Source organism: Triturus cristatus, chromosome 5_1 (assembly GCF_964204655.1).
Source record: "Triturus cristatus chromosome 5_1, aTriCri1.1, whole genome shotgun sequence".
Taxonomy (NCBI): domain Eukaryota; kingdom Metazoa; phylum Chordata; class Amphibia; order Caudata; family Salamandridae; genus Triturus; species Triturus cristatus.
In genome coordinates, this window is record NC_140587.1 from 814,385,703 (window position 1) to 814,411,971 (window position 26,269).

A 26,269-nucleotide genomic window follows, 5' to 3' on the forward strand; every position below is an offset into this window, starting at 1 on the left:
GCCTTAGGATTGTGTCAGACCTGTGACGAACGGCTTGAATACAGACCCTCGTAGCAGGTGCATTAGCCCTTTGAGCTGTCTTTGAGGCTGTTGTTTACTGGGCGCACCATGATAGACGTTCTACTCAATGCAACATAAATACACTCCACATAATACCACACAGTGCCACATAATTATATGCTACATAATTACACTGCACTCAATGCAACATACACTCCAAATACCACTCAGTGCCACATAATTACACTTTATTAAATGCAACATACACTCCACACAATACCACTCAGTGTCACATAATTATATGCTACATAATTACACTGCACTCAATGCAACATACACTCCAAATAATACCACTCAGTGCCACGTAATTACACTCTACTCAATGCAACATAAATACACTCCACATAATACCACTCAGTACCACATAATCACACGTCCATATTACACTCTATTCAATGCAACATAAATACACTCCATATAATACCACTCAGTTCCACATAATTACATGGCACATATTTACACTCTACTCAATGCAACATAAATAGACTCAACATAATACCACTCAGTACCACATAATTACACGTCACATAATTACACTCTATTCAATGCAACATAAATACACTCCACATAATACCACTGTGGCACATAATTATACGCCACATAATTACACTCTACTCAATGCAACATAAATACACTCCACATATTACCACTCAGTGCCACATAATTACATGGCACATATTTACACTCTACTCAATGCAACATAAATAGACTCAACAATAATACCACTCAGTACCACATAATTTCACGTCACATAATTACACTCTATTCAATGCAACATAAATACACTCCACATAATACCACTGTGGCACATAATTAGACGCCACATAATTACACTCTACTCAATGCAACATAAATACACTCCACAAAATACCACTCAGTGCGACACAGTTACACGTCACATAATTACACTCTACTCAATGCAACATAAATACACTCCACATACCACTCAGTACCACATAATTACACACCACATAATTACTCTCTACTCAATGCAACATAAATACACTCCACATCATAGCACTCAGGGCCAGACAATTACATGCCACATAATTGCACTCTACATAATGCAACATAAATACACTCCACATAAATGCACTCTATATCACATACCACCAATCAACATAAATGCACTCCACCCCATGACACAATTTCACTAAGCATAATTTCACTCAACACCACAGTTCCAGGCCACACAATTCAACTCCATACATTTCCAATACACACCGCATAATTACACACCAAACAACATATTTCAACTCCACAATCCACAACGTACCTCTAATCCACAGCATATAGTGTCACCACCTGAGCACCAAACATCATTTACCACCACCATTTTGCATCAGCACACCACATAAGCATCACGTCAGTCTGCCCTTGGAATCTGGCATCTAGTGATTCTCCCCTAGTGTCCGTCCGCTGCTCGTGTTCTAATTAAATTACTGTTTTCCAAACTCCACTCCCCATAACAAAAAAAATTATAACAAACAAGCATAAGAACAGGCAGGAAGAAGTTGCCAGCAGTGCAAGTACAAAAAAACTAGAAGACATTTTTTATGTTAAAATCTTTTTTTAATCTGGTTTATCAGTTATATAATGGCGTCTTCGTTTGTATAAAGGTAACAAAAATGCTTAACACTTTTTATTAATACTTTTCAACATAATGCACAGCAGCCACAATGTTCTACAACATAGCCAAAAGTTCTGGCTAAACACATAAGGTCCCAAAGGCGAGACCTATTGGCTATGCCAATGCTTGTTTTTAATAGGCTTAAAGTACTAGTCAACAGTAATATAAAAGGGCAGATAACGTCCATCAGCTTGCTTCGTGAATTCTGAGAAAAGCAGTTTTTGTATCCCGGCAGCCAGGATAGAATGTTAGTGGTCACTACCAGAGGCGCAACTAGAGCCAAATTTCGGGGGGGGGGGGGGGGAGAAGGATTTTAGTTTTACCGCCGACCACGCGGTTGTGAGGTGGAGTTTGCTTTTGGGTTATTTCACTGCACCGATCGAGCTTATTTTCTCAATCCAACACCAAGGTGCATAATCGCGGAAAAATGACGTAATCACGCGTCGTCAGGCAGTTTACTGTCTCCTTTCAATTTTGTTTTACGCTGTGCCCTATAGCGTAGCACACGGAGTTTTTCCCTATGCTCTGCTGAACCCCCTACAACTCTGTGTGAGGTCGCCTCAGGATGTTCGTGGCCCGGAGCATTGCGGCCGATCACAAGGATCTTATCCACGATGTGTCCTTTGACTTCCACGGCCGGAGGATGGCCACCTGCTCCAGCGACCAAAGCGTCAAGGTGTGCTGAGCGTCACTTTCCCGCGCGCTCTCGGGTGTAGCAGCTAATGAGGGCGCCTGGGTTCCACAAGAGACCAATAAGGAGGGAGCGCGCGCCCTTGTGATTTTGACCCACCGTTTTATCAGGGGCAGATACTTGTGTTACATCAAATTTCTGGATTAGGCACTCGGCGCAGAAGCATTGGGCTATATTTAGCCCCTTAAATCTATTTTTCTAATTTCACTAGCGTGACAAAGTGCAAATACAACGTATGCTCTTTCTCCTTTCGTTCCCTTTTATATTTTCTAATTCCTGTCCTTGGTAGCTCGTGCCTTTTGTTATTGGCGTGCCTCTTCATCGTGTTGCACCCTCCTTTGCTTGTCCTGGCCACATTAGGTTGCAGCATCTCCCGTCGCTTCTAATTTCTCTAGTTCCCTCAGTCTGTTAAATAAAGCATTCTTAGACACGTGATTAGGTTTTAACGACATAGTGGGAAGTGATTTGTTTCTGTTTATAGAAATGCCATTTCATTAAATGCAGTATTGGTTAAAGTTAGCTTACGGTGTTTGCAAGGTTTATTTTACGGGCACTCGGTTGTCTTGGCGTCTCTGACTGTCCTGAGGGCACAGGAATCGTATTGATCAAACACGGCACTGGAGTAAACTTTATACTTAACTGCACAGCTGTGCTTGTAGCTTGATCAACAAGCGTTTGCAATGCAATAGGTCTAGCATTTACGAGAGTTTGGGCTATTGGCATTGTAAATGACTGATTTGTGTTGTTTTTAAAACGGATAAATAAAAAGCATTTTCATTTACAATGCCAATAGCTTAATCTCTCGCAAATGCGAGACCTATTGCATTTCAAATGCGTTCGTGCTATAAAAGAAATTAAAAAGCGTTAGGAGAGATTGTGTCCTAGGAAAGCTATTTGAGAAAATAGTGCTCGGAGGCTGTAATTAAAACCTCCAGAGTAACAACACACGTAACGGGGTGTCGCCATAGGAGGTTACAAAATGAGACAGTGCGGTACTAAGGAAGGGCTACTAAGCCTTTTGACCAATGAACAGCCACAGTAAACAATGACACAAGCCAATGAAAAATATGGTCAGAGCTTCAAGTCCCTACTTAAATACAGAATATCCCGCAGGGCTGCGCATGTGCTGCCCAGGCTCGACCTAAAAATGCACGCGGAAAGTCATAGATAATAACATTCATGTAGGTGACGCCCTGTGTCAGATTACAATATTCCTATCCCATTGTATTGTGTTCTAATTGTATTTGTGTAATGCTTAATACCCCTAACGAGGTGTTGACGCGATTTAAGGCGGGTTCCACGCTTCCCTAGTACCTGTGGTTGGTGGTCAATTTAGTGTTTTTTTGGCTTATTCATGCTCTAAGGACACTGTTCCATACATTTTCTTTGTGGTAGATTAGGTTGATAGAAGTTTGCCGAGATTTTTATTGAGTTTGTTGGAATGGAAGGTGTGATGAGCTGCATATAACCTAGAGGGGTAGATAGTGTTAGATTCCAAGGAATGTGTACTTGAAGGACAGTTTATGAGGAAAAGAATGGCCCAGTAAGGCAGACAACCATTGAGCAGAATAGGCTTCATTGAGGGATAGTATGGCATGTACAGGATGGAAGAAAATGAGAGGGTGTTTAGAAAGAAAGGAAGGAAGGAGAACAATCAGTAAATTTAATTCAAAGTCAGTTCTCATGCAGGATTTTGGGAATATAGTGGGAAGATACTTTTTCAGATAGTATGCAATCTGAGGTTACAGAAAGCATAGAAATAAGGATTGATGGCTGTTGTCAGTGGGCGGGTGTTGTGTTGTTGCATCTTTGTTCCTTTTGACCTGTGATGGCATTGAACAGTTTATCCATTAATAGATTATATTTATATTCATGATCCTAACTGAAAAGGGCACGTAATTTGAAGCCCAGAAACCAATGTTCAAAGCCATACTTCACTTCTACCCCTACTGATTTAATGTAGGCTACTGCTTTTTGAGCACTACATTCAACAGATGCCTCAGAGTTAGACTGCTTTTGGGGAAGTGTAATAGAGCGAACCCCAGCACTCTGCGCAGGGAGCGAAGACTTAATGCCAAATAGAGTTTGAAGACAGTGACATGCGTCTCTACACAGGTATATTTGCTGATTAAGAGATGTGTTTGTATGTAAAGATCAGTTTTAACCCCACTAAGACTATTTGTCTTTTTAAGTTCAACTCTGTTTTATTAGCAGTTTCATTGCACATACATTCGTAGCTCAGTTTTCCATTATACCATGAACGGATAAGAAATAACACAGTCCTTCACCCCATGAACTGATGCTTCTCCGATATCCAGTATGCTTCGCAATGCTGTTAAGACCTTCCATTCGCCAACATGTACCTCGTCATGGCCGATGGAGGGTCTGAGCTGATGTCCTTAACCTTAAACCCTAAAACCATGAAATATTGGGACATCTCAAAAAAGTGCAATCGTGCCTAAATTACTCATATTCAGATAATCATAGTAACAATGTTATTCAATATTTAAGGAAAGTGCCATACATTGACGTTTTTTAGATAAAGTGCAAATACGTCAAGAATATACTTAAAAAATATATATTCCTGGAAACATATACTTTTTTTAAACAGCTAAATAACTATATCTGTATTGGGACAATTCAACAAAATGCAAGCATGCCTAAAATAAACATTCAAAAAGTCCTAACAACCATGTTATTCAATATTTGAGGAAAGTGCAATGCATTGACATTTTATTTTGCGGGGGGGGGGGGATATAAGTGCAAATGTACCAAGAATATGCAAATGTGCATCCCCACAGGGAAATAGTGGGACATTTCAACAAAGTGCAAGCATGCCTAAAATACACATATTCTGATGATCCTAGCGACCATGTTGTTCGATATTTATGGAAAGTGCAAAACATTAATCTATTCTAAATAAAGTACATGCATGCCTACAAATAAACGTTTTTCGATATTTGAGGGAAGTGCAATGCATCAACAATTTGTAAATAAAGTGAAAATGTGCCGATAATATGCTTGTTTTAATATTCTTATAAACATATATGTATATATTTTTTCCGAACAACCATGTTGTTTGATGTATACGGAAAGTGCAAAACATTAATCTATTTTAAATCAAGTGCAAATGTGCCTAGAATGTTTACTTTTCAACAATATTTTTTCTGTTAGTAAAAACGATAATTTTTAGTGGATCAGCCCGGGTTCCACTCTCTATCTGTTATCGACCAAGTATGAAATACAAACAAATATTGTTAAGTTATAAGGCAGACCTTATTAAAAACTAATATTTGATTTTGTTTACTAGATTTTACGTTACTGCATTTTGTTTTTCCTACATAAACTTCCATGTGGCTTCAAATCTTTTAATTCCCCCTACCCTTTTTGCAAATGTCTCCGCAAATTTCTTCATTCGGCTCATCTTATTTTGCTACTCCTGATACGTTGGTACTATAGTTGTCTTCCAATTCTGCAAGATCGGAGATTGAGCGACAAAAGAGGCAATCGCAATAAATGTGTCAACCCCTTTATCCAATGGCAAATTTTGCCTCAGCCTAAAAAAGCCAAAGTGTGCTGCGCCTGCATCTGGTTCAATCCTTCTTTGCAATCCTAATCCTGAGCCGCAATTCTGGATACATTCGATGAAAGGCCTTGGGACTATAGTATGCCATCTAGTGCAATAAAATACATTCTCTTAAAGTTTTCAGCTCTTATGGCCTTATTACCTAATTGTGAGAACGTCTGCTACTTGACCTCGGAAAAGGTACATTGTGTTATAAGCATAATGTTTTCCCAAAACGTTTTCACCACATGGTATTCCCCTTGGCCCCGCAATAATATATATATATATATATATATATATATATATATATATATATATATATATATATACATATACAAATCCAACCCCCTCCCCTTAACTTTTACCTAAACAGATCAGCCGGGATCGGGGCGGAAACTACATTAGGCTGAGGACACCATTTTTTTCAATAAGTGCACAATCTGCTGAGATCCAAAAAAAGAGCTTACACCTATCCCCGCACCTATCTTAAAGGTCCTGCAAAGTTATACAATTCCATCTTATCAAGATATGTCCCAGTTCTTTAAAGCCATTTGAATTCCAAAACCTTAAATGGCTATTTGGTATTTGTAGGCCCAGAACTTTGCGTTCACTTAGTTGCAAATACTCATATCCTACAGACTGAGCATTCTTAGAATAAAATGTTTGAAGTCTCCAGCAATATTCCTGCATTGTTTTATACCTAGTCTTTTGGGGAATTTTAGCCGTCATTATAAATAACAGAAGCTGGATCCCGGCCTCCTTCCCCGTCTTTTCTCAAAGAAAAAATCCAGAGACCTCTTAGCATCTATGGACCGAACTAATATGTCTATAAGAGAGGCTTCATAATATGTACGTTTCTGAGGAAGGGCCAGACTCCCATGTTAATATGTAGCCGAAGCACTGAAATTCTAACGCAAGACTTTTTAAAAACTCCATATAAAGCATCGGAAAAGAATCTCCAATTCTTTAAAATTAGTTGTTCTGATTTTAATCGGCACATTTGTAAAAAGAAAAACCAACGGGGGAAAATAGACATTTTTATCAGTGCAACTCGCCCTATTATCAGCAGAAAAAGTGATTATCTATCCAATATATCTTTGATCTTTTTCATCATCACTTTATAATTCAATTAATAAAGTTCCTCATAGTGATTGGTTACATTTATCCCCAAATAACAAATTGGGTTGGGATTGGAAGCCTACAGCTGAAAGTCTAACGAAAAAATATTAGGAGGCATATTAAATAAAAGCAATTCTGTTTTATTATGGTTAATTGTATATCCACCAATCTATTGGAATTGCTCAAATTCTGCCAATATTGTTTTAATGTTTTGTTCTTCTGGCCTGAGGTAATGTATTATGTCATCAGCAAATAGTTTAAGCTTAGACATTCCCACTATCGACGGCACTAAACCCAGGTTGGCCCTAATTGTTATTGTTAGGTATACTTGTATAGCGCACAGCTGCCTCAGTGGAGAGACGTCCCGGCGCTTGCAGCAATGTCAGTAGAGAGCAAAAGCTAGACTGTGGGAAATAGGAAAGTGTTGACAGCTTTACGGAAGGACAACAGGCCTAATCCACTCAGCCAGGGCTTCGATATAAAAGTAAATAAAATAGGAGAAGAGGGACAACCTTGTTGAGTTCCCCAATCTATTTAAACTATTCCGGCTAAACTTGTATTGATAAATACCTTCGCCAGAGCCCCTTGATGTATATTGCGAAGCATGGTAATAAACAGAGAGGCTGCCATTTGTCATGACCTATATTTCCCATGTTTCCCTCTGTTTGCCATTAATGGCAGTGTCCACTGGCCTTTAAACTGTTGTATTCATATTGGCCAAATTTGCTGCCAAACTCCTGGTACTCTATTACAGCCTAGCGTTCGCAGGTTGAAAATGGTAGAGCCACTTGTTCACACACTGCACCCTACATGACTCCTCCTGGCATTCATTTAAACAGATACACATGAAGATCTTAGCTTCGAATATGGCCAACAGCTGGTGTACACCATTAGTACTGACTTTGCATGCCATGACCTTGACCTGATAATATACTTGTGCACAGAAGGAACAGCAAGATAGTATTGCACATACATTGGTATGCAAACATAGCAATCTTTTCATTATGAAAATGCGTTATAACCTGGCAGACATTGTTCTGCACAGTTCATAGTTAGTGTCCCCGACAAATCTGTTTAAAGGATCTATAATCAGCATTGCGTTTAATTTGCCATCTTCTTTGAGATTTAGAAATCCAGCAGCTCCATCTTTGGGCATCCTTGCTGAAGTTATATTATATAGAAGTGTATGCAGTTCTTCCACGAATACTGTGAATAGAGTTAACTTTTACTGAATGAGTGCCATGCTCGATAACAACCTAGCTTGCCTCATGTTAGATGCTGCAAGTTGTCATTTTTAACGTAACCAAGGTAAACAGCCAGCAAGGAGTTGGGTAATGGACCTCATAATGCTTAAAAAAGAAGAATGTGTAAGTGCAAATAATAAAATGAAGTATCTGTACAATACCAGACATTACAGAAGTGGAATGCCATGGAGCAGTTTAGCACTTCAGATTACCGCAACAACCCAAAAGTGTTTGACCAAAAAAATGCACATTAAATACAAAGTAAAAGGTACAGCAGTTTAGGTGGAATAGTCCACATCCCATATATACCTTGTTCTGAAGAATAATTTTTTTTCATTTAAGTGTGCTAGCAGCCCGCCCTATGAATTTTAACAGTGGAGGGTTTAATTCTTTAAACTTAAACAAATAACAATACAAAGCAACTTCAGTAGAGACGTCATATACATTAGCACGGTATTACAGAACATAAGCTACAATGTATGTAAGCAGAGCAATTCCAAACATGTATACAACGGGAATACCTACCTTTTTTTTTTTTTATACATACTTTATTTATGACCTTGACAACATATCCAGTGCAATGAATACAATAGAAAGGTGGTCTTTTGTACTTAAAACAGATACAGCATATACATTGCATGAATCTAACATACCCTATTCATATTAGTTGGTAGGAAATGAAAGGCAAAAAGTCCTGATGACAACATAAGTTCCGTATCTTTGCAACTGTGTCACTAAAGTTACAGTATAAAGCATATACATTTCCAATTAATAAGAACAACAATCCCAACCATAACCCTTAAACCTGGTCGTTCCGTGTCTAGGAACCATAGTAATCGGAGGAAGATGCTAGCAGTATAATTCTGAGGGGTCTGCGACGCCCATAGGTCGTAGTGTATGGGTCCGAGTCTCTCAACCTAATGTTAGATAGTCGTAAAGCGGCTTTGTAGGTTACAGGGGTGGGGTACCCTGTGGGGGTAGTAACTCAAGTAATTAAAACTTGTGTAGCATGATCTCCCACTCCATCGAAATGGGTTGCTTCCGCAGGCCTCTCTCTTTCCTCCTGAGAGCAGCACCCTCGGCTTTACCCCACTGAATCATGTCCTCTTGCCAGATGGATACAGCTGGGCACCTGGGGGATTTCCACCTCATGGTGAGGGTTCTTACTGCCAAGATAAGGGCTACGTCTAGGAATCTCAGTCGTACCGTCTGTACTCCTGCATGTCTATGACGGCCTATGAGACAGTATAGGGCGTCATCCGGGACAGGAATTTGTGTAACTTTGCCCAGAGACTGTCGGACTCCCCTCCAGTAGTCCTGGAGATGGGGGCAGGACCACAGCATACGAAGGAAGTCTGCCTCGTCTCCCTTACAACGGGGGCAGCAGTTTGGAGCATCCGGGAACATGTGATAAATCCTCCGGGGGGTGAGGTATGACCTGTGTAGGACCATCGTCTGAATAAACTTCAGTTTTGCATTACGGGACACTTTTTTCGGGTGTTCGAGCATGCATTTCCAAGCCTTGTCAGTAAGTTCCTCCGCGGAATCCTCGGACCATTGTGTTCTAAGGGACGCAAGTGTGGTTGCGGCGTGAGCCCGTACCCCCGTGTAGAGCCATCGGACCAAGTGTCCCCCCTTCCCCATGTAGTATAAGAGATGTACCAAATTATGTTGTGATGGTTCACTGTGTTGTGCGGCCCATATGGTCTTTATGTAATGGGATACAGTAGCGTGTAGTAGGTATAAGTGTGTTGTTGCTCCCGTAGCCTGAATAAAGGAATCGTGATCGTGCAAACTGCCATCCCCAAAGAACGCCCGACGTCTTCCACCCCTACCCAATCATGTATTCTGGCCCTCGTAAGCTTACCCTGCGGTGTAGGAATGCCCAAAAGGGGGATGTTTGTCGCGTAGGGAGTCGTCGAAGAGGTATACGACAACGCTCTCCTCCATCAGTGTAGAGTCATCCTTAATAGGGGAGGGCTGTTCACAGGGAGTTTGGCCTTAGGTAAGAGCAGGGAGTGTAGTGCGCTCCGGTCCAAGTCCCTGAGTGTATAACCAATTTCCTGTAAATTCCTCCCGGCTGTTCAGTAAGATAACCACTGGAGCTGACTAGCGTAGTAGTAGGCCTTGAAGTCAGGGACTCCTAGGCCGCCACTCCGGGTCTCTAGTTGAATTTTCCGTAAACTCACCCTTCTGCAGCCCGCACCCCATATGAGGTCCACCAGCATCGTATTCAATGTGTTAAAAATAGACTGTGGTACTATGACAGATAAGTTAACAAAGTAGTAAAATAGGCGAGGGAGCTTCACCATCTTTGAGATGGCAATCCGCCCCATCACCGACAACGGCAAAGAGGACCAAAAGGCCACACTGGCACGGAGGGCCGCTATAGCCTGTAGTATATTACCCTCAATTTGATCCACCTGTGTTCTGTAAACTTGGATGCCTAAGTATTTAAAGGTGGTGGCAGCCCTTGGTAGGGCGTAGATTGGCTGGGTGTGGCGTGTCCTGAAAAAAGTAAGCTCAAGGAATACCTACGTTAACAAAATATTGTGTTGCAATTGTATTAATAAAGTAATTTCATATGGAACACTGGTTTTCCAAATGGCCGACTGGAAAAGTCTCTTTCTGATACGATATGCCGATGTGGATATGGGCCTCTTGTGTCCAAAAACACGGTCTGCACGTTGACTTTTCACAACTGCCCTTCCAGTTAGTCTTACCAGTACAAGTAAGTGAATTTAGTTTAGTAAGAGTAAATAATTTAGGGTTCACTTAATAAGTGGCTGCAAAGTAGGATTTGATTTAAGAATTGAGTGTTTTCAGCTTTGTTGCTGACTCTTGTCATGTGTAAAGGAAAACACTGATGTGTAATATTTAATCCTGTCCTTCAGTAGAAGCTGACCAAATTCACACCTCCCCTTTTTGCACTTGGAGTTATATTGTGCTTCTGGAGTCTGCAGATGCCTGGTGTATTCACTGATAAACTTATTGTTGGATTTCCTGAATTGTTGCCCAAAGATTTGGAATGGTACATTCCTGTGAATACGGACTGTCCAAAGACAATACTGTCTTTGAAAAATAGTTCTTACTGTAAGAAAGTGGATTACTGTAACGGATGCTGTTCCTACCAAACTCTATAAGAGACAAGCAATTTAAGTCCCAGACTGCATTGTGTGAAATAGGCTTTGCCCAATTTCCATTATTCATCTGTGAATCCAAGTTTATCGAATGGTTTGTTTGTGTTGCAACCATTTTAAAATACTTTTAACTAGCTGTTTTCCAAGTATATTACATTATCTCAAAACAGCTTAGAGTTCTAATTTGTTAGTCAACTCCCAGTGCATTTCAAACAAACTGTCCTTCAGGGGAAATTCTTATATTTCTGAAACACAAAACATATCTACTCTCAACTGAGGAAACCTGATATTTGATTATCATAAAAATGCATGCCGTTTGGTGAACACAGGTTTCTTCAATTTGCGCCTTAAACATACACATAGCGGCATGGAATGGTCAATTTATTTGACATAGTCAACTTTGTTTTGGATAAAGCGACACAGGCACAGCACGTCGTTTTTTAATTAACGGCAGCCAGTCAAGTGTTCAGTGATGTCGCAGCTTAGGCGTATTGACTTGGGTGCTTCCTCCAGAGGTCTGCAAGTCCAAAATCCACATTTTTGAGATATTGTTGGAAAAATCCATCTGGACACAGAAATGGGTGCGAGAACTTCAGCAATATCTCTTAGGAGTCAGAACTAACTCCAGCAGAGGCCACTAGCAGGATCCATTTGAAACTGGTCAGGTGGGCACTTCAGGAAAAGAGCTCTTGCAGCTTGTGTCCCTGTCCAGAAAGTGCTCTGATGAGCTGGTGGAGACAGACACTTTTGTACAGTTTAAGAGCTGGTGGGTGTGACTTCCTGGCCACTCCCTAATCAATGATGGAAAAAGTGCCCAAGATGTGTAGTTTAGGTGTGGCAACGAGTTTTGGGGGGCAGGGATTGGTGGTATTTAGGGGCTGTGAGGAGGTCGGCAATGGATGAGTTTTTTTGAGTGGTGATGAGTCGGCGAACTAAAAGTATCTAAAGTAATTGCTTGAGTGTAAAAAATATAAATATGAAATGATGTCCCCAGGAGTAAAGCACTGAAATGTATAGCTCTGAAAATACTTTCTGAAAGTAAGACCTGCAACCATTCCATTTACACTTAAAATAGGCATTGGCATAGCCAATAGGTCTAGCCTTTGGGACCTTATAAGTGCTTAGCCATTCAACAGTTGAAGTTGTTGCACCAAGGATATTGTGCTGCATAACTAAACACTTTTAAGGTCCCAAAGGCGAGACCTATTGGCTATGCCAATGATTGTTAACATGGAAAAAGTGACTTCCAGGTGGTGCAAGGGGCTGGTAAATATGCCCCTAAGTGCACTTCTAGCCCCTCCCACCAAACATTTCCGCCTCTCCCTTTAAACTGATGCATTTTTACATAGTAAAGCACCCTATCCCCTGGAGCATGATTGGTGCCTGTAAGGCGGGATGCCAGCGCACTACACACTCCTGCAGTTAATGCAAAGCACGAACCGCGCAGAAAATGAAAAAAAACAAAAACCTTAAGTAAACCCCGCAGGAAGTGTTCTTGGAAGTGCGGTGGCTTCACTCGCATGTGTTTCAGGGTGTGTGTGGGCCAAATTATCCGTGAAAATCGGATTGCAAATACAGATGTCATGTTGCCTTAACAAGAGCCGCTAATGAGCTGGGATTAAAGGACATGAAAAGAAATCTATTCTGAAATCAAACCTCGAGTTTATCCGGCTTCGGAGCAGCTGTAGGGCCCCGGCTTTGAAACGGTCCCCCAGAAACATCACACGCATCACAGACTTTGCGGGAAAGCATTAGGCACAGCTTTCATCTCCGAGACGGACAGACTTCTCATTTAAATTGTATGATGAACGGTGCGTTTGCTGTTGTTAGTTTGATGTGGTCCGTTAGCTGTTGTGCGTGCTGTGGGGTCGCGAAGCTTGCATTGGCGAGCTTGGTCAGCTCTGCGGCGCGCCTGGTTCTGCTGCTGTTTTAGGGTGGGTGGGTCGGTGTTCAGGAAACCCTACAACGTTTGTAGAGGATTCCTGCGGGCGTCTTACGGGAATCCTGGCAAAGGCATGTTGATGACATTAAAGTGACACCCCTTGACCGCTTTATCGCTGCCTTGGACTGTTGTTTTACATGTTGGAAAGCACCAGAGGGCGAGGCAACCAAGTCGGGGTTGGTCTGCTGGAATTCCCGAGTTTTAGAACTGCCGGCGTTAGAAAGTGGCTCAGTTTTGTCCAGGAGGTGCGATCTTGCGCACATTTGTGAAAAGAGCCTTGAAATCTATCGACCACCGGCAGATATTTCTGGGCTCTGCCGATGCGCTCAGAACCTTTTAACAAGAAGAGAGCTCGCATCAGGAGTAACAAGCGTTGATCGTGATCAAAGCGAAAGACGTGCGACCGAGTGGTGCTAATGACCTGTGAAGGACAGATGGCGGCTGCGTGCGTGCACGCAAGTGCTAGGCCAGCCAGTAGCACTTTGAAAACTAATCTACTAAATGTCTCTCTGAGTAGCGCATGCACTGGCTCAGCGAGACCTAAAAATTAGCAGTCAAAAGCCAATTTCGACCCAAAAGATATTCTATTAACTGGTTTCTATGAATAGGAAAATGCCATTTATTCTGAAAATTTCCATGCAACAGTTTAGATGAAATAGTTTCTCAGTAATTGTATTCCATTAAATCGTTTTTCTATGAAATTACATACAACCACAGCGGAAGTCTCATTTTTTCAATTGTCGCACTGGTGATGCTGCAGTCCACAAGTGATATTTAACTTTTCATGCCATGGGTATATTTCGGTACCATATACTAGTCTTTTAGTAAAATTAAATCTACCAATTAGGAGGTAAGAATCTTATCAGATTTTAGGGGTCTGAGCACATGTACTTGGCCTGATTGGCAGTGTCCCAATGCACCGATTAAAAAAATAAAAAAAATAAAGACAGCAGCATCTGTCCACAAAAAAATGAGGGTGATCATGCCAAAAAAGGGTACTTTATTACACTCGCTATATAATTAAAGAAAGCATTTGACAGCCTTGAGCCTGCTACTTTAGCCGAAAAAGATTCCACCATACTACAGGAGAGTGAATAAAATCTCCCATGCTATACATTGAAACAAAGTAAACTAGCTATACCCTTGTTTACTTTTTATCTTATGAAATTTGATTCGCAAAGATTTTTGCATGAGGTTTGTTTTTTGGGTCAAGTACGGAAGTTCAAATATTTGATACTTTGGCATTTAACTTCCAGATATTGTCCACATCAACATTTGAGTTAAATTCAACCATGTGATATGCATAGTTACAGTTCGTGCAAGCACATACATTCTCGAGCACTTTGCCATAAACACTCAAATACATTGCTTGCCTTCATCTTGTTAGTAAACATTTGAAAGAAATTTACAGTACTCCCTCAGGTGGGGCAGTCTTGTACCAGCCAGTCAGTGCAAGCAGCATTCGCTCTCTGGAACATTGCTGCCTAGGATTCTGCAAGGCTAGCATGAGATATTGCAATCGGCTTTAATGTGGTGGGGGTAGTTCCCCTTCTCCCCTCTTTTAGCTGGCAGGGTTCGGCACACTTTCACCTTCTAATGCCGATAAAAGCAGATTGCTGGTCCTATGGTGAAGGGTCGCATAATTTCAGGACTAGTTTGTTATGCTTGTTTCGTGAAGTTCCTGAGTTAGTATAATTACACCACTTTGTATTATTATGAGACATGCGCGGTGAAGATTTGCACACGAATATGCCACACACGGGAAATTTACTGCGAATGCACAGGAACAACAGAATGTGAGGACCTGTTTGCAGTGCTTTTTGTTTTTCTTGCAATTTTTTTTTTTTTTTTTTTTTTTGGTGTGATTTGTTTCCTAGTGTTGAAGTAAAGCCTGAAATTACAGCTTTGCGTTTTGCATGATTACGCATAATTTTGCCAAAGTTTCATGTAATTGGACAAAGGCAGATTGTGCACATTTTGCACATCCGTAGTGACCAGCATAGAAGTAGTAAGGGGTAGTCTAATTTTTCCTTGCTGTGGGTCTGTAAGGCCCAAGAACACATTTCTTGAATGAAAAAGGCATATAAAGTTTTGCTCTGGTGCCCCAGAGCAGACTAAGGATGCTGTATCCAATACTTTCAATCAACATTCACTGCTGTCTGGAGCCAGCATTCAGAGAGGTTTAATTAGGAGTTGTCCAGGACAGGAAATGACACATATTGGCTGCTATTGTTTTACTTCAAAAGCCTCTAGGTAGTGATGAGTGCAGAATGAATGGGTGAGAGCAGAATGAATGGGTTGGGAAGGGGTAGAGTTTTACTAGACTAGGCAAAGCTTGTGTTTTTCACAAGACTCACAAATCATAGGCGAGCTGGGCTAAGATTGAGCAGATTCAGAACCACCAAATTGTTGCCATGCTGCTGTCCTAACTGAAATAATGTAAGTCTCCTTGCATTGTCTCTTTTTGGCCCTGAAATGTCATACACCAGTAATGAAAGTGGAAATTAATCTGTGAGGAAATTCTAGAAATTCAGAAGGATGCCTCATTAAATAAACTTGGTTTCCGGTATCCCCAATAAGTATGCAGTTTACATGAAGGGATAAGGACAGCAGTGTAGTACAAGCCAATTTGCTCATGAGCTATCAGGGCAGCGACCCATCTAGCACTTCATCTCTCGCATGTGCAGGGTGCCCCTCTAGATTGGATGTGAGCTACGACCAGACTATAGGTTGCCCACTGTCACTCTTCCACCCTTAAGAGCCTGAGATGGGCTTGGGGCATGAACCACTGTTCAAATGTTGGTTTCCTGTGGCATAGCAGAAATAGCTTGTGCAGTTTCTGTTGAGGTTGGCAGCCATGATTACTCTTCCACAGCCTTCCTCCTTCACAGGGTGTATTTGTTGAACAGATAATACATGAACCGGTGCATAGCTGCTGCTTTTGTCACCAATACTCATTCTTACCTGTTTGGTATCCTTCTATTCCATTCAACAGCATCTCTGCCTGGGAATGTCGCTGAATGTACTGGGCCTTCTCCGATAAGGATGAGGGGGAAAGGAGGTGGAATTGTGAGCTGTAGTCTCAGTTAAGTGCAGAGCATAGAAGCCAGACAAGACCTAATAGGTTGTTACAGGTATAGAGTAAATGTACTGAATATTGGACGTGACCAGATTGTTTTCCAAAGTTTTAATGGGAAACTGGTCATTGATTTTAGAGAGTGTGGAGGGGTCATCTGTTCTGGGTATATATGTGGTATTTCTATAGCGCAAACCTAGCCAAAAGGTAGCTTAGCTGTTGTTTTTTAGAAGTGGTAGAATAACAATGGACTTGAAGGTTTGTGGATAACGCCAGTGGAAAGAGATAGTTGGTAGAAAGAAACGAGGGTACTTCAGGAGTTAGCCTGAGGTTTCATAATTTGATTACAGGATCAGAGTAGGCAAAGGAGAGGTTTGTTTGAATATAGGTATTCACTAATTTAGTGTTATGATATATGAAGAAGCATTGCGGTTTGGTCTGCTTGGAAGGGAATAAGAGGGTCGACAGAGGGCACAATATTGAGGATGTTTCAGTCAAAGAATTTTACATGGTAGTTGGTTAAGAGGTTTAAATGAGTCGATTTGTAACAAGGGGTCGGAAAGTAGTGATTCAATGGCTTGGAAAGGGCATTTTGGGTAACGATTTAGTGATGTTTTTGGTAATGGCTGCATTTGGATTAATTAAGTGTGGTGTTGAAATTAAGCAACTGTGTCTAGTTCTTGAGAACTGAAAGGGTCGTAGACTTTTATTTGTTAAAGCAGGAGCGATACTTAATCTTTAGGGATTGCATATATGGAGCTTTCCATGGGTGGATGCAGGGAGTCAGTGGAGTAAAGGAGCAAATATGTGTATGACTCCGTCTTATGCTTTTAAATGAATTGAAGTTATGCTGTGAAGTCGAAGTAGGGTTGTATTCTCTATACAGAAATGAAGTCACTTTTTTCTGAGTTGAGAGTTTTTGTGTGGTGGGGTCGGAGGAGGTAACTAGAGAGAGGTGTGAGGTGGATGAGAGCATGAAGATTGGAGGTAAGTACTCGCTCTATACAGGGACCAGGTGACTAAGTGTGAATGTTTGTGAGAGAGCAATAGGTGGCGTGAGCAAATATTTTAAGCATTATTTGTTTTAGATGCAGTTCATAATCTCCCTTGGATAGAAAATGGGGACAATCACAGTTGATCAATGATTTGACTGGTATGAAGGAAGCAGGTGGGTGATGGTCCGCAATTTAAGGATTAAAGGCATTTGTAAGCATATCCATAATGTATTTTAAAGCAGGGTGTTGGAGAGTTTAATCTTGGTAATTAGCAGGCTGACCATGCTGTCCTTATCATATGGACAGATCAAGTGTGAGAGGGTGGCACGGCTCGTGTGGATAGCTGTGGTGTTTCAGAGTGTTTGTCAGTCCGCATTTCATTGTTGATAGGGAAATAAGTTGAAAGGTCACTGATAAATGGTTAAAAAAAAATTTAAGGCAATTTGCATGGTAAATGAAATATTTTTCATGTTCACGGATTGCGGTGTCAGTGTAGGAGACAGCCAGCAGGTGCATTGAACAGTAGCGCTGCCCAGCGGCAGGATTTCAGCAGAGCTGCTGGGCACATTGATGGTGTGCAGTGGCCGAGCTGCAGAAGAAAGAAGCCAGGGGAGTGGAGCTGCTTGGTGCACCATTGTGGTGACAATTGATTGGGACCATTAGGTGGCCACCTTGGTGTCACACACTCCTTCCATTGTGGACAAAACATAGATATCTTTTGTGAACAGCATGTAAGTAAGACCTATTGTGTGTGATGACTCGCAAGACTTTGCAGATGTAAAATAATCCATTGTGCATTTCAGTGGAAGTGGAAGAATACATCCAAACAGCCAGTAGAAATAATAAAATGCTCATTGACGAAGCCAAGATGTGATTGACAGTGTCTCAAGACAATGGCTGAAGGGGTCTGATACAAACAAGCCAGAGGCTGAAGGAGAATAATCCAAAGCCCCTATGTGTTTATTACATAATTGAAAAATGTTCTAGGCTTGCCTAGTCTTAATGCGGCTCTTTTTATGTTTCTTCAGTTTGTTAGGTCTCGCCTGCAGACCGCTTTTAGCGGTCTGTTGTTGAAGACATATTACGTACAATGCCAACACTTAAAGGGGGCTTTCAGTCAGCCCATTACTTACCATATGATGTGTTAATTGTCAGTCTCATTTGTTTGCTTCTTATTCAATGGCTTTCCTTCCACTTCTTGTGTTCATCCCTTCCCTGGAGCATAGTTTCTTCATCATCATTTTTGACTGAATGACGGACATTCCTCCCAGGATTACTCCATGAAAATTATTTTCTTTTTTTCTCAGCAGTCAATGGGTGTGCATGTGTTTTCTTGCTTTCCCCATGGTCTGCTTGCCCCTCACACCACTCTCCTCTATTTTTGCCTTGTTTGAATAAAGATAAGCAGCAAGGTGATGGAAGGAATGCTTTAAGTATCCCCAGCCACTGGCAATTGCTTTTGGCCTCATTCTTCATTGTTTTTCACACACTATGCCGTTCTAGACAAAGACCTGCCTTACGCTATTCAGTCTTGTAAAAGGTACTTGGAGTGACTGACTACAAGAGGTCTCTTCTTCCAGGAACCATAAATCTGTTATCTGGGCTGCTGCAGAGAAGTGTTGGCCAGAGATTCTGATCCAGCTCCAAATTGTTTTAAGTATATGGCAGGGTTGCTTTTTCCTTTTCATTCTGGCACTTCTTCAGACAGCTGTTCTTTTCTTTTAAGTTCCTACAACTAGTCCTCTGTTATTTCTTAGCTGGATCACATGCAACAGTCTTTTTAAATTCTGTTCAGTTTTCTGTGTGAAATGAAAAAAAATTAAGCATGCAGAATATATAGCGTGACAGTATTGAATTAAATTAATTTTCGATGCACTGTAAAATGGTTGCTTTTCCTCCAGTTTTTTGTTTACTTTTATTAACAGTTCTGTACAAACAAGCATTGGCTCATCCCTTAACACAGCGCTCATAAATGCAGTCCTTTTGAATTTGCCAGTGCTTGTTTTTAAAACTGCTGATAAAATTTGGTATATTCTCCAGGCTTCCCCTCACACATGTATGGTGCAAAGTGTTTTGTAAAAATAATGGTACTGATTTAATCCATTTCATTTTCTTTGTAGGTGTGGGACAAAGGTGAGAATGGTGATTGGCACTGTACTGCCAGCTGGAAGGTAAGGCTTTGTTTTAGTTTTTCTGTTGATATTGTAGGCTGTTTACCCCTTACAGATGGTAGTTTGCACCCGTCAGTCTTTTTGTTGTGTTTAGATTGTCTTTCAAGCAACGAACCTCAGATATGTAAGTTAGCAGCAGAAATAGCTGGTTCTTGGTGCTTGAGTTGTACTTGAAGGGGTTAAAAAGTTAGGTGTCCCTGGATGATCAGTTCCACTGAAGTTCTGCGGAACGGGAAATGGAAAGAAAGAGCCCTCTGATTCAGCAAGGGAGCTTATTTCTTCAGTTGGTCATTTCGGGACTGCTCCAGTACAGGGCAATCTGAATGTCTGATCACAACTCAGAAGAGGAAGTTGCATCTGCCATTACAGAAATCGTGAGCTCGGTCCATGTGTCCTGAAAAGGTTTTGTAAAAATAGTATAACAGGATAAAGGGGCAAGATAGGGACACCCGCACCCCTTGGTGCTTGTGGGATTACCCAGAGAGACCTCCCTCGGGCCAAAGATTTTTTTTTAATTTTTTTAAAAACATACAGCCGGTTCTGCAGTACTCCTGCAGGACACAACACGTCTTTTAATGAAAATTTTTTTTTTATTTATTTGTTTTAGTAAGCATACAGTCATCCTAACAATAACTTCCGTCACATAAGGTATATACATCAAGGACAGCATTACATTGGTTTCTATTTATCCATATAAAATCAGTAAACAATGGAGAAACACAGTGATTTCCTTTTCCATATCCTGGCAAGAGTACAGTGATAACATGTTGGATTCAGATCTAGTGGCTTTTTCAGTGTGGGATGGTACTGGCGTAAACATTTATTGATGAAATGGGCTCATGTCAATTGTCCGGCAGATCCAAACCATTTTAGCGCCTCCAGGAACCCCACACTTTATGAAATTTTGGGGGGCAACCCCTGCTGTTATATGTGGTATGTTCAGCAGCCATGTAGAGATCCATCCCCCCTCCTCCACTCCTGGTCTGTAGACACCTCGTCTGCACCCCACCGCCTAGCCACATCAATCAGTTACATTTATAAAGCGCGCTACTCACCCGTAAGGGTCTCAAGGCGCTGGGGGGGGGGGGGGGGCAGTGCTCGTAGAGCCAGGTCTTGAGCTGCCTTCTGAAGGAGAGGTGGTCCTGTATGGCGCGAAGGTGGCTGGGAAGGGAGTTCCAGGTCTTCGCTGCCAGAAAAGAGAAAGATCTTCCTCCGGCGGTGGCTTTGCGGATGCGGGGTACGGCTGCCAGGGCTTGTCCGGTCGAGCGTAGGGTGCGCGGAGGAGTGTAGAAGGAGACGCGGTGGTTGATGAGTTTTGGTCCGAGGTTGTGCAGGGCTTTGTGTGCGTGGGTGAGGAGTCTGAAGGTGATCCTCTTGTTGACTGGGAGCCAGTGAAGTGTCTTCAGGTGTCCGGAGATGTGGTGGTGGCGGGGTATGTTCAGGATGAGTCGTGCGGCAGCGTTCTGGATTCGTTGCAGTTTCCTCTGCAGCTTGATGGTGATGCCGGCGTACAGAGTGTTCCCATAGTCCAAGCGACTGGTGACGAGGGCGTGGGTGACAGTCTTTCTGGTGTCGGTGGGGATCCAGCGGAAGATCTTGCGGAGCATGCGGAGGGTGTTGAAGCATGCCGAGGTCACCGAGTTGACCTGTCTGGTCATGGAGAGGGATGAGTCCAGGATGAAGCTGAGGTTGCGTGTGTGGTCGGTGGGTTGGGGAGTGCTGCCCAGGGCGGGAGGCCACCAGGAGTCGTCCCAGGTGGAGGGTGTAGGGCCGAGTATGAGGACCTCCGTCTTCTCTGTGTTCAGTTTAATCCGGCTGTCTGTCATCCAGTTCGCTACTTCCTTCATGCCTTCGTGTAGTCTGGTTCTAGCTGAGGTGGGGTTGTTGGTGAGGGATAAGATGAGCTGGGTGTCGTCGGCGTAGGATATGAGGTCGAGTCCGTGTTTTCGTGCGATGTTCGCCAGGGGGGTCATGTAGATGTTGAAGAGGGTGGGGCTGAGGGAGGATCCTTGGGGGACGCCGCAGATTATCTCTGTGGCTGTGGATCTGAAGGGGGGGAGGCGGACTCTCTGGGTTCTTCCGGAGAGGAAGGAGATGATCCATTCCAGGGCCTTGCCTCTGATGCCGGCGTTGCTGAGGCGATGTATCAGGGTATGGTGGCATACTGTGTCGAAGGCTGCAGAGAGGACCAGGAGTATGAGGGCCACGGTTTCTCCTTTGTCGGTCAGGGATCTGATGTCGTCCGTGGCTGCGATGAGGGCGGTCTCGGTGCTGTGGTTAGCTCTGAAGCCGAACTGTGAGGGGTCGAGTGAGTTGTTGATTTCCAGGGCGGTGGTGAGTTGAGCGTTGACTATTTTCTCAATCACTTTGGCGGGGAACGGTAGGAGCGAGATGGGCCGGAAGTTTTTGAGTTCGGTGGGGTCTGCTGTTGGTTTCTTTAGGAGGGCGTTGAGTTCGGCGTGTTTCCATTTCTCCGGGAAGGTGGCGGTGGTGAAAGACGCGTTGATGATGTCTCGGAGGTGGGGTGCGATGATGTTGTCGGCTTTGTTGAAGATGTGGTGCGGGCAGGGGTCGGATGGTGATCCTGAGTGGATAGAGTTCATGATGCGGGTGGTTTCCTCGGTGGTGGTTGGGTTCCTGGTGAGGATGGTGGTGTTGTCGGTGGCGGGTTCCAGTGGTGGGTTCGTGTTGGTTGTGGTGAAGCTGTTGTAGATGTCGGTGATCTTGTGGTGGAAGAAGGCTGCGAGGGAGTCGCAGAGGTCCTGTGAGGGAGGGATGGAATTGTTTTCTGCGTCGGGGTTGGAGAGTTCTTTGACGATGCCAAATAGTTCCTTGCTGTTGTGGGCGTTGTTGTCTAGTCTGTTCTGGAAGGCTGATTTTCGTGCGGTGCGAAGGCGTTGGTGGTGTTGGCGGGTGGTGTTCTTGAGAGCAGACCTGTTCTCCTCGGTCTGGTTGAGGCGCCAAGTCTTTTCGAGGGTGCGGCATTCTTTTTTGGAGTCCTTGAGGTCGGGGGTGAACCAGGAGTTTTTCTTGTGGTTGTTGGTGTTTGCTTGGGTCTTCAGGGGGGCCAGGAGGTTGGGGCAGTCGGAGATCCAGCTCGTGAGGTTGTTGGTGGCTTCGTTGGGGTCTGTGGTGCTGGTGGGTTGCTTCTGAGAGAGGGTCGATGTGAGTTGTTCCGTAGTGATTCGATTCCACTGTCTTCTTGGTGGTTGCTCGGTGTAGTAGTGCACGGTGGTCGCGCTTGGCCACCACTAGACCTAAGGAAATGAAGAGCATCTGAGCCCCATCAACATCATTTGAAATGCCCAAGAGGACAAACCTGGGGTCAGCTGGCAATGGCACTTAAATAGTTTCACCCACCCCCTCAATGATTGCCCTCTAATAGACCTGAATGGCGGGAGAATCCCTTAACGTGATGGAAGAAGTCACCTTTGACGTTTCAACGTTTAAGGCAGTATGGAGAATCTACCCATCTTGTGTAATTTCACTCTGACATAGTATATTCTGTGCAAGATTTTGTATTCAATGAGGCGCAATGTGGCTTTAATAGCTACCTCTCTAGGCTGCATTAGGGCTGCCTCCCAGTCCATATCCTCCAGGGCTCCTAAGTCCCTCTCCTATCTCTTTCGCAGTCTCCCAAAGTTATCCAGCATATTATTATTTTTTTGTTTTATATACAAGAGAAATGACTTTAAGTACCTCCTGTAGTAACCTCCCCTCCAGTGGTGCGTACTCAGGGAAGGCTGCACATAGTATACCCTCAGCAAGCCATGCATGGCGTAGTTGTGTGTACTTGATGAATTGGGACTTATGGAGCCCATAGTCTATACAGAGAGCCGACCAGGACTTGAGTTTACCTCTGTCAACAATGTCATCTATGTTTCAACCCTCTTTCCATGCAAATCGGTTCTGAGCCTTCTCGTGTGTCACTGTCTTATTGGCCTTCCACAATGTTATATAATAATCAAATAGGAGGGAGAAAGAAGGGCTTGTGACCCACTCAGCTTCTTTTTCTCAAATGTCAAAATATCAGGTAGAGAGTGGATCACTGGTCCTGAAAGAACCAGGGTATGCAAAAACAGTACAGCGTACTGTTAAGAAACCCTCAATCACGTGTTTGCTGGTGGATTAAAGCGGTATATTTGGATTGTCCGCTCTGTGCTTGACAACGTGACAGCATCATCATTGGGTTAATGAATGCTTCCTCCACCCGAAGGTTTTTCCTCTGGTTTTTTCAGTAGTGATCGTGGAAAAGTGTGTGTGTGTGGTGAAGTGACTTATAGTGAATAAAGTTAAAAAACTCGTAAAACCTGTGTGTATTTTTTATGAAACTGGGTTCGAGTTAGCTAAAAACGCTCTATGTGCACAGGTCAGACAGGTTACGGTCTGGTGCACTATAAAAATGTGTCCATAAAAAAGGTCGACATGTTTCAGCCCTCTCTAATGCCCCTAAGGGTCAAGTGGGCTTTCATCAGGACCTAACAAAGTGAAAGCGGACTCTAATATTAATAGGTCTCCTAGTGAAAAAAATGGAAAAAATTGTTCCACAGATATGTTCAATTTGAACCTATTTGGATTAAAGAAAAAAGGGGGGAGAGAAAAAAAGAGAACAAACTGTATTAAGTCAGTATATATGCTGTAATGATGCTCAAATCTCGAGGCATCAACCGTTGTAGCAACTGAAAAATGACAATACTTTATTAGTGAAATAGTTAATGATGGCAAAATCAACCCTCTTTTCTGTTATTCAGCAAGAATAAAAACAAAAACTGACACAGCGTTCATTTTGTTATATCAAACCAATATGTGCAGATAATCATAAATATAAATCATATATATCTGGAACAGCACTGCAAAAGCACCTGTATGAACACCCCAATGGGACTGTTCACGCGGAGTATGTGTAACCAAAGGTAGGGGTAACACAACATACTGGTAGCGTGAATATCGAGGGGCACAAATGCTTGAATCATTACTAATTCTAATATAGATGGCCAAAGATTCAGCCTTCCTACAGGATTAGTCGATTTCAGTGAGACAGATAATCGAAATATGGTGACACTGGATTAGATCATGACGTGGTAACTGATGATTATGGTGGCAGGAAAATGTTTACACATAAGGTATCACAAAATGTATATAACTCCCAAACTGTGTTACATCTACGTTATGAGGTTCAATGCTAAAATCACATTGAAAACACATGGGTGACTGAAAGAGCTATAGTTTGGTAATCTAAGCAGGTAACACACATACTTTAACGCGTGATGCAAGAGATCGCTATTTACGAGCTACACAGCATTTACGAGGAGAGGGAATTAACGGCTATATGTTAAATCAAACAGTAACGAACTGCTACACATGTTATAAATATCCTCAATATTCAGTGGGTTAAATGCGTAACCGCTAAAAGTGGAAAGGAAGAGAGAATACCTTGTATCCCCAAGTCGAGGGCTACATCGAGTAAAGAGGGAGGTCGTTCCCGCTCTTAAAAGTAATAAGAAAACAGAAGAAAAAAGGGTATTTTAGAAGGTTGTACGTTACATTTCCTCGGCGGCGTCCTCGTGTACTGGTACTTTTACCTTTGCGGCGGGAGTACGCGGCTTGTTCTGTCACTGCCTCTTCATACCCGGTATTGTTAAGGGTGCTGCTTGACTGGGTTTTAAAGAGGCAGAATCATGCACATAGAAAGAGGACATTAGAGTACACTGCGGGGCATTATCTGTGTATACTATCGCTCCGCTTCTCAGCAATTTAGAAAGAAAAATCGAAAAATGAAAACCTGACGTTTTTCCTCATTGATAATTGTGGTAATATGTAAAAACAAAGTGGTTAACAGAGAATTAACTATTAACAGTAAAGGAGAGAAGGTCCAAGGTTTAGATGTGTCCCTTGTCCATGACATGTTTCTTATTTTCAATAAAGTTATTCTGTGGGAGTGAGAATGTCCCTTATACATGACATGGTTCTAGGTACTCAAAGAAGTTATGTTGACAAGTTATTTTGTGGGAGTAAGAATATCCCTTATCCATGACATGATTCTTGATTCACAATAAAGTTATGTTGACATCATTATTTCTTGATACTTAGCCACGGGATATTGTCATTCAATCCGTGTGTATGTGTACGTAAGCGATAGACCCACCTTTGTTCCTTTTCATACAGTATGTTTTCTGCATTGTAGTTCTTGGTGGTCAGAGTCTCCAAAATCACCCATTGGAGGTGATTGGCTTTGTGTCCTTGTTCTAAGTAATGAATGCTCATTTTTGTAGTACTTTTTCTACACTTGACATTGCTCCTATGTTCGCAGAGTCGTTGCTTGACTTTTCGACATGTCATACCAATGTAACGCAATTCGCAAGGACAAGTGATCATATAGATCACGTGGGTAGTATTGCAGTTAGTATGAGCTCTGATTGTCCATTTCAGATCGGGCAACAGTTGTAAAGTTTTTGTTGCCGTTGTGAGATGGCAAACGGAACAGGAGCCACATGTAAAGTGTCTGGCTACTGGTATGTTATTCCAAAGGCCAAGAGGAGCTTCCAATCTTGGTTTTACTGGTGGTCTTGTGTGTACCAGCATGTCTTTTAAGTTTCTTGTTCTCTTATTTGAAAACCTGGTTTTAGGCCTTTTCAG

The 26,269-nt window shown here is 42.4% G+C and overlaps 1 protein-coding gene across 4 annotated transcripts in view; it reads left to right on the top strand.

Moving 5' to 3' along the window:
- The first annotated feature begins 2,105 nt into the window (after positions 1-2,105).
- The window catches only part of SEH1L (SEH1 like nucleoporin), a 151,356-nt gene continuing 127,192 nt past the window's right edge, over positions 2,106-26,269 (top strand). For 3 of the 4 annotated variants that reach the window (XM_085605859.1, XM_085605858.1, XM_085605860.1), the window contains exons 1-2: positions 2,113-2,366; positions 19,583-19,633. In XM_085605859.1, coding sequence (XP_085461985.1) covers positions 2,256-2,366; positions 19,583-19,633 — 162 coding nt within the window. In that variant the 5' untranslated portion in view covers positions 2,113-2,255. Of the gene's footprint in view, positions 2,367-19,582; positions 19,634-26,269 lie in introns of all 4 variants that reach the window. The other variant, XM_085605861.1, reaches the window with a different exon arrangement.